The sequence below is a fragment of the Ooceraea biroi genome, chromosome 1, assembly GCF_003672135.1.
Source record: "Ooceraea biroi isolate clonal line C1 chromosome 1, Obir_v5.4, whole genome shotgun sequence".
Classification (NCBI taxonomy): domain Eukaryota; kingdom Metazoa; phylum Arthropoda; class Insecta; order Hymenoptera; family Formicidae; genus Ooceraea; species Ooceraea biroi.
In genome coordinates, this window is record NC_039506.1 from 19,009,728 (window position 1) to 19,021,906 (window position 12,179).

The 12,179-nt window shown below is 47.6% G+C and overlaps 1 protein-coding gene across 1 annotated transcript; it reads left to right on the forward strand.

Annotated features, from left to right (window-relative positions):
* The first annotated feature begins 75 nt into the window (after positions 1-75).
* LOC105278001 (protein kinase C) lies at positions 76-11,511 on the forward strand. Its single transcript, XM_011336774.3, has 9 exons — positions 76-1,641; positions 3,233-3,293; positions 3,394-3,616; positions 4,580-4,611; positions 5,509-5,579; positions 5,930-6,092; positions 6,310-7,436; positions 7,520-7,720; positions 10,478-11,511. Exons 1-8 carry the CDS (start codon positions 1,285-1,287, stop codon positions 7,679-7,681), a joined length of 2,196 nt encoding a protein of 731 aa, XP_011335076.1. The 5' UTR covers positions 76-1,284; the 3' UTR covers positions 7,682-7,720; positions 10,478-11,511.
* Positions 11,512-12,179: the final 668 nt, after the last annotated feature.

The following is a 12,179-nucleotide window of genomic DNA, read 5'->3' on the forward strand; positions in this document are numbered from 1 at the left end:
TTCTTTTTTGAAACAAATTTGGTTAATAAATCGTATATACCGCGCCACGTAAGCACGGAAACGGGCGGAAGCGCCCGAGGCGCGCCTAAGACGCGGCGGTCGTACGTCGGGTCCGGTGTTGCGGTTTGCGCGCAGCGCGAGTGACCGATCGAGCGCTCCTGCGGCTGTGTCGGGTCGCTGCGGGACGGTCTAGGATAGTCGAAGTCGCGCTCCATCTTTCGTACGTCGTTACGTCCTCGTCGTCGTTCCTGCGGTCGCTGCGGATCCGTGCAGAGATCCGCGACTGCTCGCGATGGAGTGCGAAACGTTGGCATCAGTGTATCCGGAACCGCTACGCTCCTATTAACGGAGGATAGGTGAAACGCGAGAGGTAGAGACGGATCACGAGGAGGAGGGAAGCCCCCCTGTGTGATGGGTGTCAGGACAGCGAAGAGACGAGGGCAGACCACCTCGTACTCGGGCCTCGTTGTCGTCGTCGTCGTCGTGGCCGCCGCCGCCGTCGTCGTCGTCGTCGTCGTCCTATCATCGCGGTCATCGTCGCGCTGTCGCTACCCCGTCATCGTTCCACCACGTTCATCCTCGGCGAACGCCGAGCTGTCGCTAGCGAAGAGAAGACCGCTTTGGTTATGCGCACACGCCAAACCGCAAGCGGGGTGTTCGTTGTAACTGCACGGGATTCGTCGGTGCCCGTGACACGGGTTCGGGAGGGAAAGGGGCGGCGGGACGACGGCGGAGAGGAACGAGAACACTTGTCAGAGCAGCAGCGGGAGGGAGAAAGAGTGCGTGGTGGACCGCGGCTCTCCGAGCGAGAGCGAGAATAACTAGAGGGAGGCAGCACGGATCGAGCGTGGGTCGGAGCGAGTCGAGGGGCGAGAGGAGCGCGACACTCTGCCCCTATATATAGGAGGGTGCTCGGCGCGAGCGGGAAAGCGGAGATACTCGGCGAGGGACGACGTTCTCGGCCGAGATTCTCGCATCTTTCGAAGCCGTCACCGGCCCCCGCGGGGCGCAGCGTCATCGGCGTGCGGGTCCGCGTCGCGGAGGTCGCGCTCGGGCGTGAGCGCAGCCCGCGGCGGGGGTCGCGGGGCGTTCGGACTCGCTCGGCGGACTCGGCCGGGCATAACCTGTTCGCAGCGCGCGCCAAAGTGTCAGCTGGTGTCGCCAGGCGTGACGGCTCTCGGCGCGGGATTCGAGCGCTCGCGCGTCCCGATCGCACCGTCGACCCTCCTCCCCCACCTCCCGCACGGCCGCCTGCCCGAAGACGCCGTCGTTAACGCCGTCACGATGTTTACGTTCAAGAAGGGCGTCACGGTGTTCACGGGCAAGATCAAGATCGAGGTCTGCGAGGCAGTGGGGCTACGCGCGACCGACAAGCAGCGCAAGTTCTGGCAGGATGAGCCGATACTCGATCCCTACGTCCAGGTGGACATCGACGAGATGCACATAGGCCGATCGTCCACCAAGATGAAGACCTCCAGCCCGGTCTGGAACGAGTCTTTCAGCCACAACGTGGAGGACGCGGTCATGCTGGGCGTCACCATCTTCCACGACGCGGCACTGCCGCCAGATTACTTCGTCGCCAACTGCCACATCCCGATGGAGGAGCTCGCCAAGCAGGACAGCAACAGCTCCGACTTCTGGGTTAGTTACTCAGCGTGTTGTCTGACTCCTCGCTACGCGCACATTGCACTGTCCCGATATTGGTGTTGTAGTTGGAGTTAGCAGCTACATTTGCCTCTTATTTCTTACATTGTAAACGAGAATTGTACACTTGTAACAGAAATGGAGCATCAATCTTTTCTGCTGCGTTGTCGCTGTGGCGATGTTGACTTGATGGTCGATACTGTTGATTGGAAATTATATTTGAGCACAATCTTGCACAACGCAGTTATTATACAAGGAGAACTTGACTTGATGCATGTTTAAAACGTTAGTTTTATGCACATTTATTTCATTCACTTCATAATGTACATTTCTCATCTCAATTTGTTATGTTTCTATGAGACTGTCATATGAGATTATCTAGGAGACAGTCTTCTAGGACGTAGTAGAGACCATTTTTGAAAAATGATATTTGTTGACACTCATAGTATTTTTATATTAATGCTTGAAAATACTAATGAAGCTTTCTTATTCGATGATAACACCTTAAATGTTAAAATCACACAAGTGGGATTTATGTGTGAATGCTTCTTTTAATATATTGAACACACGTTCTATTTATATAATTTACGCGTTTTTAATAAGATCTTGTGTACTATTTTTATAATTCAATACATGTTTAGTAGTTAATTAATTTTTTTATTGAATATACGTGCATTTATACACACTTGCTAACGCCAAATACGTGAGAAAGGAGTATAGAAAATTGTAAAACTTTTGTGGTACAAAACCAATCGTTATGAAACTTGACAGAAACTTAGTATGAGGTAAAATATGAAGAAATCTAACTAAAATCGACCGGCTAAATGAGTGGATCCTGGTCAAAAAGCAGAAAATGTGTCCAATGAATCGTGTGGCGGCAGTGCCATTTACCACTTATATAATCTAATTTTGGCAATAAAATAACATTGTTCGTGAATGGCTCCTCACAAATACTGCAGCTTTGTCGACTACATGAATGAGGAGTGTGTACTTCATAGAATTTCATAAAATGTCATTGGACACATTTTCTGCTTTTTGACCAGGATCCACTCATTTAGCCGGTCGATTTTAGTTAGATTTCTTCATATTTGACCTCATACTAAGTTTCTGTCAAGTTTCATAACGATTGGTTTTGTACCACAAAATTTAAAAAATTTTCCATACTCCTTTGTACATATGTTTTCATTTATAATAATTATTATTTACTTATTATTATTCTCTTTCTATACTTTTCTGTTACATTCGAATAACGTGTCTGCATGTATTATTAACGTATTAACTGCTTCGTCTTGCTGTTTTAAAACGACCTAACGCTTAATTTTTTTTTTATTTTGCAGTGCTGGGGGGATATGATTTAACGCACAGTAATTGCATTAAAATATACATCTAAAAATTTCATTATATCTACATTAAAATATGAATAAAATTGAACGTTGTAGCGCTGTAACATACTCGACAAATCTCGCATGACAATCAATCAACAATTGTTCTATATTATTCTATTCATTATTAATAATATTAAGTATCCTGTAATTACTTTGCTTTAATACTCGCAGTTATACTGACGATATAAATAAAAATGTTGCAGGTTGAACTAGAACCTCAAGGAAAATTGAAGGTGAAAATAGAATTGCTATGCACTGATCCAGGTAAGAAAAGTCTTTTGTAATACTTGCTGTAAAACGAAATGTGTTATATATCGATATTCTATCAATAGCGCCGTACATGCTCTCACGCTTTATTTTAAAGGTTTAGATGAATCGACGACGAGCTCTAGCTCGATGGAAGGCGCTAGCAACCGGAGTATGAACGCCGGCAAGGAACAGCGACGGGAATTCAAGGCTTCAAGTCAGGGCTTCAACCACCGGCGTGGAGCGATGCGGCGTAGGATCCATCAAGTGAACGGTCACAAATTCATGGCTACCTTCCTCAGGCAACCGACATTCTGTTCGCACTGCCATGATTTCATCTGGTACGTATGCTTGTGCGCGCACACACGAGTTGCTTCTCGCCGCTTTGAGACCTTACGCGCAAGTACTTCTCGACGCTCTATCTTGAAAAGGCCGAGTACGAGGATACTTAACTCTCTCAAGACACTCGGAGATTGGTAGCATGCTTGATCTGGTGTACAGTTTTACCCACTTTTGCAAAAAAGAGAGAGGGAGAAAGAGAAAGAGAGAAAGATACGTCCAATCAAGGTTGAGTGTAATAACGCGTACCGAATACGCATATCGGTCGGAGATTTGAACGAAACGCACAGGGTTGCATGGGGCATTTGGTCTTTCCCTTTAATCTGTCTCGATGCCAACGAGAGGTACCGTATCTTATACCGATCTTATATACTAATTTATGTGTGATTAACAATGCGTTTGCATCAGAGAGAAAGAGAGAGAGAGAGAGGGAGAAAGAGTGAAGCACTACCGATAACCATAATCAAAAATCAGGGCACGGACTGTAGGCAATATAAAAACGGGGACGCTTGGTACCGCTATGACCGGGGTACATTCTGATGAACATTCTGCTCGGGACGGACCCCCTCCCCTCCCCCTCTTTCAAACACGCATGCTTTGGGATTTATTTGGGGGCGCATATCTTGTACGATTCGTTGAATCCAAAGCGTGGGACATCGTGGTGTGCCTCGTTTGCGCGTCGAATCAATTGGCTGTTTCAATTGGCTTCAATTCATTCTTGAACGAAACGGTAACTAAAATCAAGTAAGCCGGAAGAGATGCGTGATTGACCGCGATCCGATGTCGATGAGACATCTCGCTCGCGACGATCGCACGAGTCGGGAAGAGAGTCTAGAGACGATGACGAGCTCTAGAGTAGAATTGAACACGGCAAAAAAGAGAAAAGAAAAAAGAAAGACCGTATCTGTGTCTCAAGGAGGGATCATGAGGATACGATGTGACGTGTTTTGTCTGTTGTATTTCAGGGGCTTGGGCAAGCAGGGCTATCAGTGTCAAGGTGAGAAGACACACATACACTGTTATTAACAGATTATAATTACGTTACCCGCTTGCCGCACCCTTTAATGTGTGAATGTCAGTGTGCAGTCGGGGGTATGTGTGCGTGTACTCGCGGTCGCGGATGTCACGAGGACGGCAATAATAATGACGACGGTGAGAAACAGAAAGAGATGACGATCGGTGACTTTTAATCGGAACTGACTTCGCCGGGTCGGAGCTCACCCGCTTTCCCGAAACCCTCGTCCACGAATCCCGTTAAAAGCGCCACCGGACGCGCGTTTCGCATTCACTTTCAGTTCACCGCGAGTATGTCGGTTGCACTGTCGCATATGTACATGTACGTATTGCCTTGGGATTAATCCGCCTCGTGACAAAGCACTTCCAACACTTGGACGCTCGCATCAGCGCTAATCACACGCGGACGCAGGTCCCTGACACTGCCCCCTCCCCCCCCCCCTAACACGGTGGCTAGATCTCCGTCGAGTTATAATATTTTATTCGCTTCGGCGCAACTGTGGCCAAATGGAATCTTTTTGGTTCACTGCATGCTGTCTTCTTTTTTTTGATAACTTTTCCGTTTTTTCTTTCTTCTTTTTTTTTGAGATTGACCCGCGAAGTCGACGAACACCTCGGAACACGCTGTTTTCAAGCTCGATAATTCTCATTTCCGATACTGAAGCTTCTTTCTGCCAATCTCGTACCGAGGTAATGTTCAAGCGAACTGCAGTTTTATTTTCTGCTTACTTATATACTTATATATTTTATTATTGTGAATAATTTTCCGGCGCGTCTAATCATGCATGCAAAACTAGCTTTGGACGTGCTGTATTTTTGACGTTAACGCTTTGGAAGAGAACAGTTTTACAAGGGGATATTTGTTGTAACGCTGTTTCAGTATGCACTTGTGTGGTCCACAAAAGGTGCCATAAGTCCGTGATAACGAAATGTCCAGGAATGAAACAAGAGGTAGGTCCATTAGTCTATTCTCGGATGTAATCTCGATGATAATGATAAATAATGATACGATAAAATTATTGACATATAGAATTATTGGTAAGATATAAACAAATTTCGTCAAACGTTGTTATACATTCTGTTTGTCAGTATTTTCATTGTTGCGTCTTCTAATTACTTGTTGCCACTTTAATACTTTAAACTTTTTCAACAATAAGTTGTATACGATATATATATATACACACATATGCATATATATATTCTTTATCGAGAATAATTAATTTAATTATATTAGGTTTATAGCTATAATTTCCTTTTATTTTCTTGGTGTGTCATTTTTTGGTTTTTGGCTTATCACTTAGGATAAAGGTACTGGGTTGCAGTTGAGCCAAGACAATGAGAGCACGCGCTTCAACATTGACATACCGCATCGTTTTATTGTTCATAATTACAAGAGATTCACATTTTGTGATCATTGTGGATCTCTGTTGTATGGCTTATTCAAGCAAGGTTTACAATGTCAAGGTGAGTTGAATATACATCAGTTCTTACGCACAGAAGTGTGAAAAAATATAAAAATCTATTCCTAAGTATTAAATATATCAATTTCTACATACATATATATAAAAATGCACTAATATCTAGCTGCTAAATCCATCGATTCTTAGAAAGTAAATTACTGGTAAATTGTGCGATCACTCGATTACCAAATTGTCATTACCTTGTAATCTTCCGTATGTAGCTTGCAACATGAACGTGCACAAACGGTGCCAGAAGAACGTACCGAACAGTTGCGGCATCAATGTGAAGGCAATGGCTGATATCCTGAAAACGATGAACATCTCCGCGGACAAGCAAATAAAATCTTCGAAGATTAATTACGCAGCCTCGATCACAGGCTCGTACACAGGCGAGACGTCGAGCACTTATTACGAGAGAGAGAGGAGGGAAGTGCCGGTTAACGAGAGCGGGGTACCCGTGAACGGCACGGAACTGCGGAAATTCGGCATAAAGGACTTCAATTTCATCAAAGTCCTCGGAAAGGGCAGTTTCGGCAAGGTCATGCTGGTCGAACGGAAGAGCAGTCCCGACGAGCTCTATGCCGTGAAGATCCTGCGGAAGTCCGTCATCCTGCAGGACGACGATGTGGATTGCACGATGGCGGAGAAAAGGATCTTGACTCTGGCGGCGAGACATCCCTACCTGGCGGCCATCCACAGCTGCTTCCAGACGACCGAACGACTCTTCTTCGTTATGGAATACGTGAACGGCGGTGACCTGATGTTCCACATTCAGAAGGCACAGAAGTTCGACGAGGTAAGGTCGCGTTTCTACGCGGCGGAGGTGACGCTCGCGCTTCAATTCCTGCACAAGAATCACGTGATATACCGCGATCTGAAACTGGACAACATCCTGCTGGATGCGGAGGGCCACTGCAAACTCGCGGATTTCGGGATGTGCAAGGAGAACATCGTTGAAGGCGAGACGACAACGTCGACCTTCTGTGGCACGCCGGACTACATCGCTCCCGAGATACTCCAAGAGCTGCCATACGGCGCAAGCGTCGACTGGTGGGCTCTTGGCGTTCTGTTGTACGAGATGTTGGCCGGCCAGCCACCGTTCGAGGCCGAGAACGAGGATGAGCTGTTCGAGACGATCTTACGGGAAGACGTACTCTACCCGGTGTGGCTCTCCAAGGAAGCGGTGTCTATCTTGAAGAGCTTCATGACCAAGAATCCTGCCAAACGATTAGGTTGTGTCGCAGCCGAAGGTGGTGAAAAAGCCATAAAGCTCCATCCATTTTTCCGCCACATAGATTGGGAAGCGCTCGAGTTGCGGAAAGTCAAAGCACCAGTTAGACCGAAAATTGTGAGTGCCGATTCCGTTGCTTTCCTTTTTCAGGATAGATAGATAGTTGATAACACGTGACGAATCTTCTTCGCGGTTTCCAGGAAAACCAGAGGGATGCTACGAATTTCGACAAGCAATTTACAAAGGAAGATCCCGTGTTGACGCCGATCGAAGAGGGAAGCGAAGAAATAAATCAGGAAGAATTTAGCGATTTCTCCATGGTCAACAAGGACTTCAATCCAGCCAAGTTTGCAGCGCAATAAGAGACGCTTAACTGCGGTGCGGAAAGGAAATGAATCGAGGTAAATGTCATGCTAAAACTTCTCACTTTGAGGGTCGACGCAGTGTCGTTAAATGCGTGACAATCGACGTCGCAGCAAAAGAAAGTCGGAAAAGGTCTCGATCGAGAGAGAATCGCATCCAACATTTCGCAACACCGATTGTCGAACATTCAGCAACATTGCGTCGAGGCCATGCGAGATATTGTTGGCTACAGACTCACTTATCGTAGGAACAGTTGTACAATATTTCTTACTGTTACCGACAATGGGATAAAGCTGTAACAAAGAGTACCGACAATGCTGGTATTCGAATTTGACGCCGCAGGGCGGCCTGTTTGTATCTTTGAAAAAAATAGCCGACCCTTAGAACCTTTGTTTCTTAATTTTAAAGCTGCTCGAGATCTCTTCCGACTGTTTACGTCCGATAGAGATGATTCTGTTCGTGTGTTAACTTTCGAGACGGTGGATTGAAACACTAATTCGACCAGCGCCAAAGAAGTTCGGAGACTTCAGCCAAGCAACCATGAACAATGTGAAGTTCCATTTGCCTGAGAAAAATTCGTGTTTTCATAGGCACGACTCTGAATCTACCGAATTAGCGGCGTGCTCGGGAAAACGCGGGTGTTCGGTGAAAGACGACATTCTCGCGTCTTTCTAAACGGTTACAAGTTTTGTACGGAGCGCAGCATCATCGATGTGCGAGTCCGTACCGCAGAAGTCGTGCTCAGGCGAAGCGCAGCCTTCAACGGGAGCTACGAAGTTCTCTATCTCGCTTAATGTCAGTGTAACTTTACGCGGTTACTTCGTCGCCGACTGCGACATCTCGTTGAAGCAGCTCGCCAAGCAGGATCTGATCCGCCCAACGAACTCGACTCACTTTATCACTGTTTCAATCACTTTGTCTCAAGAATTAACATACTGCTACGCGATAGATGTCTTTTTTATGGAAAAGATTTATAATATCAGATCTATGTCCGATCCCGAAGCTGGAGAGTCACCTCTAACGGCTGTCCACAACTGCTTATTTAATTCGCAGCTGACCACCGTGTATCTGGTGGCCGTAAACGGTATTAGGGCCCTACTGAACAGTAAAGACGTAAATTGCAAGGCAGCGCAAACCGCCGACAATGAGGTCGCAGTACGAACAAGTGAATGAGTACGAGAAAATAGACTCTCGCACGGACTGGTCGCTGGACGATCAACGATTGATTCACTTTGAAATGATATCTCTGTATACGTAACGATACTGTCGATGTCGATTCTCGATGGGAAGCGGCCAGCTGCAATTGCGATTCTTGCCTTGCGTTAGCCGAATCTTGGATCCTCCGCGCGAATCGGATGACGCATTCAGCGACGACATACACCAAAGTTCGCCAGACGTATCGTGTCCTTTCGTTCGCTCTTCGCTCTTCCATCCTAAGCTAAGCCTGAAGAACTCCAGTACTAGTCGAGGATAAGACGACCGGCGCGGGCGGTCAGATTATGAATCTAAATATTTATTTCATGTATTTGATATTATATATGTATATATAATTTATGTGAGTGCACAAGTAGGATATATGTTAGGGATATTATCACTCCAAAGCGAGAAGAAGAGCGAACGAAAGAGAGAAAACAATGAGAGAGACATCTCTCTCGGTACGCGTGATTCGGTGCTAATCGTTGTTGTACTAACGTAATATTTTTATGTCCATCCTTAGCTATTAGGCTTGAGATTAAGGAAGCGCAAGCGAGAGCGGAACCGTTCCCTTGTTCTCTCCCGGACAACCCGCCACTGCCCAGGATTGCCGCCGACCGCAATGTGTGAGGACGAATTCCTCAGTTTTTTACCTTTTTGCTTCTGAATATTGGTGTCTACAGGCGATCACTGTGTGCGATTCGCGCCTAGAAGTGCTCCTCTCCAGCAGATCTCTCATGAAGATGAACTCGGCAGTCTGCATTGGTTGTTAAAAGTAATTTGGCTGGTTTTATTTGCAACTCTTAGACTAAACTTGCGAAAGCATTCTGTATATCATGATGAGTAGCTCGGCCGCACACGGTGAACGTCTCGCTTGCGGGTATTCCACAGTCAAAGAATTGAAGTAGTACGTGCGAGTACCTTGCAGAACTCAAGGAGTGCATGCGATATCGCACGTGCCTTCTCACGAAGGCTGCGACAATCTGCGGGGCCGGATTGAGTCCAGGAAAAAAAGGAACGGTTCCGCGCGAGACGCACGTAGCACCTCGTTAAGTATTTATCGCATTGTTAGGGCGATCGTTAAGGCGTAAGAAAGACATGATATGCACGCGCGACCAATAATATCAAAAGACATAGGAAAAGCCTTTCCTTTCTCCATGCACGTACGTTAAAGAACCGGAGATGCATATAATGTCTTATGATGCGGAATCAGGGGTGCTTGTCGCTTTGTCGCAGGGACAACGCGTCGTCGCCGTCGCCGTCGTCGAAAGTCGCTGTCGCATCATCGGCGACGATCGTTCTCGCAGCTTTCGCCTGTACAGAAGCAATAATTATCGATCCACAGATGGTGTTCTTAAGCGTGCGCCCACGGGCATTGAACCGTCCGATTGAGACCGCGTCGATACTTGGCTCCTCTCTGCGCGCGTCGCTCGAGCCGCCGCTCATATCACGCGCGGCGGTCCCCGTCGCCGACGAGCGCCGCAACCGAGGGGATCATCGTCAGTCAGTCGCACCGTCGACGTCGCGCGTCATCGCGTCCGCTTACGTATATGTCGGTATTCCTTTCCTGTCACTGTGATTTACTCTACCTGTTTCCTCAGGCCCGTCGATGTCGTCTCGGTGTGAAGGTACCTGAAGAAGGCGTGACATGACCGATCTCGTCGATCTCCTCGTCGATCTTCTCACGTTCTCCGAACGGTGCGATGAGTGCGGAAGCACAACGTGGACGACGGAAGCATTCCTCGAGGAGCGTTCGCGCCACGAGGGGGATGCCACTTCGAGGATAAAGGATCTCATTTCGGCAGGGGACGATCCTCTTCACCCAGAAACGAAATCGGCGTACGTGCATTTATTACATAATCTAGAACATAGTCAGAACAGAGATTCATGAAACGGGTTCGACACTCGGATTCACGAGGGGTTCACGGTGATTTGAAAGTTTCCGGGAGAAGAGGAGAGTAAAGAGCGAGAGGAGAGACGGATTAGTCCGGCCTACGCTTTAAAACATAGAGAAGAGGAAAAAACAGCAAACAACAAAAGTAACAAAAAAGAATATACTAAAGACGATCTCGCGCGTTTGTGTGTGTGTGTGTGTGTGTGTGTGCGTGCGTGCGTGCGTATGTATGCGTGTGTGGGAAGGAAGATCATGATGTGTGTCCGACAAAGGCAAACCATCCTGCGGGATGTTACCCCGCGGGAGTCGTGCGCGGCCCCCCATTTCTTTTAGGCTTAGTACAACTCGGAGTGCAACTCGTCGGACGTCCGCATCTCGTTTCCCGCGTTATCTTTAGTTTACGATACCGAAAGATACTCACCGAGTCGCGCTCTCGTGCGTCGTGCAACCCCAACGTGTCGCCGAGCGGATTGATGGAAGAGCGCCAGCGGTTGCCGTCCTCAGCACATCGACGTACGACGGGAGTATCAGTATTCCGAGGACGAAATCGGCGTACGTGCATTTATTACATAATCTAGGACGTAGTCAGAAATAGAGATTCATCAAACGGGTTCGACACTCGGACTCACGAGGGACGATAATTTAAAAAAAAGTTTCCGGGAGGATGGGAGAGCGAGGAGCGAGAGGAGAGACGGATTAGTCCGGCCTACGCTTTAAAATATAGAGAAGAGGAAAAAACAACAAGTAACAAAAACAGCAAAAAGTAAAGACGATCTCGCGCGTTATTTCATGTGCATGCATATGTGTGTGTGTGTGTGTGTGTGTGTGTGTGTGTGTGTGTGTGTGTGTGTGTGTGTGTGTGTGTGTGTGTGTGTGTGTGTGTGTGTGTGTGTGTGTGTGTGTGTGTGTGTGTGTGTGTGTGTGTGTGTGAGAGAGAAAGAAGGAAGATCACGGTGCGTGTCCGACAAAGGCAAACCACTCCGCGGGAGTTGCGCGCGGCCCCTCGTTTCCCTCATTTTCTTTAGTTCACGATACCAAAAGATACTCGCTGAGTCGCGCAGCCCCGATGGGTCGCCGAGCGGATTGATGGAAGAACGCAACGATTGCCGTCCTCAGCACATCGACATACGACGGGAGTGTCAGTATTCCGAGGACGCGGCGCCAAAATTTCCTTTCTCGGATCTCAGTCCACGCGTCCCGCCGTGATAAGCCGTCTCGAGAATACCCGCGACAAGGTCGTCGTCCGCTCGAACGGCGTACGCTGAAGCCGATCGAATTCGAAGGTCATCAGGAGTCGTAAGAGCCGCGAGTGGTATCGATGGTCGTTCACCGGTCACCTCCCTCTTTCGAGTTATTCTCTTGCGGTATTAGCGTGCGTGTACGTTATCGTGAATTCCGCGCCAACGTGA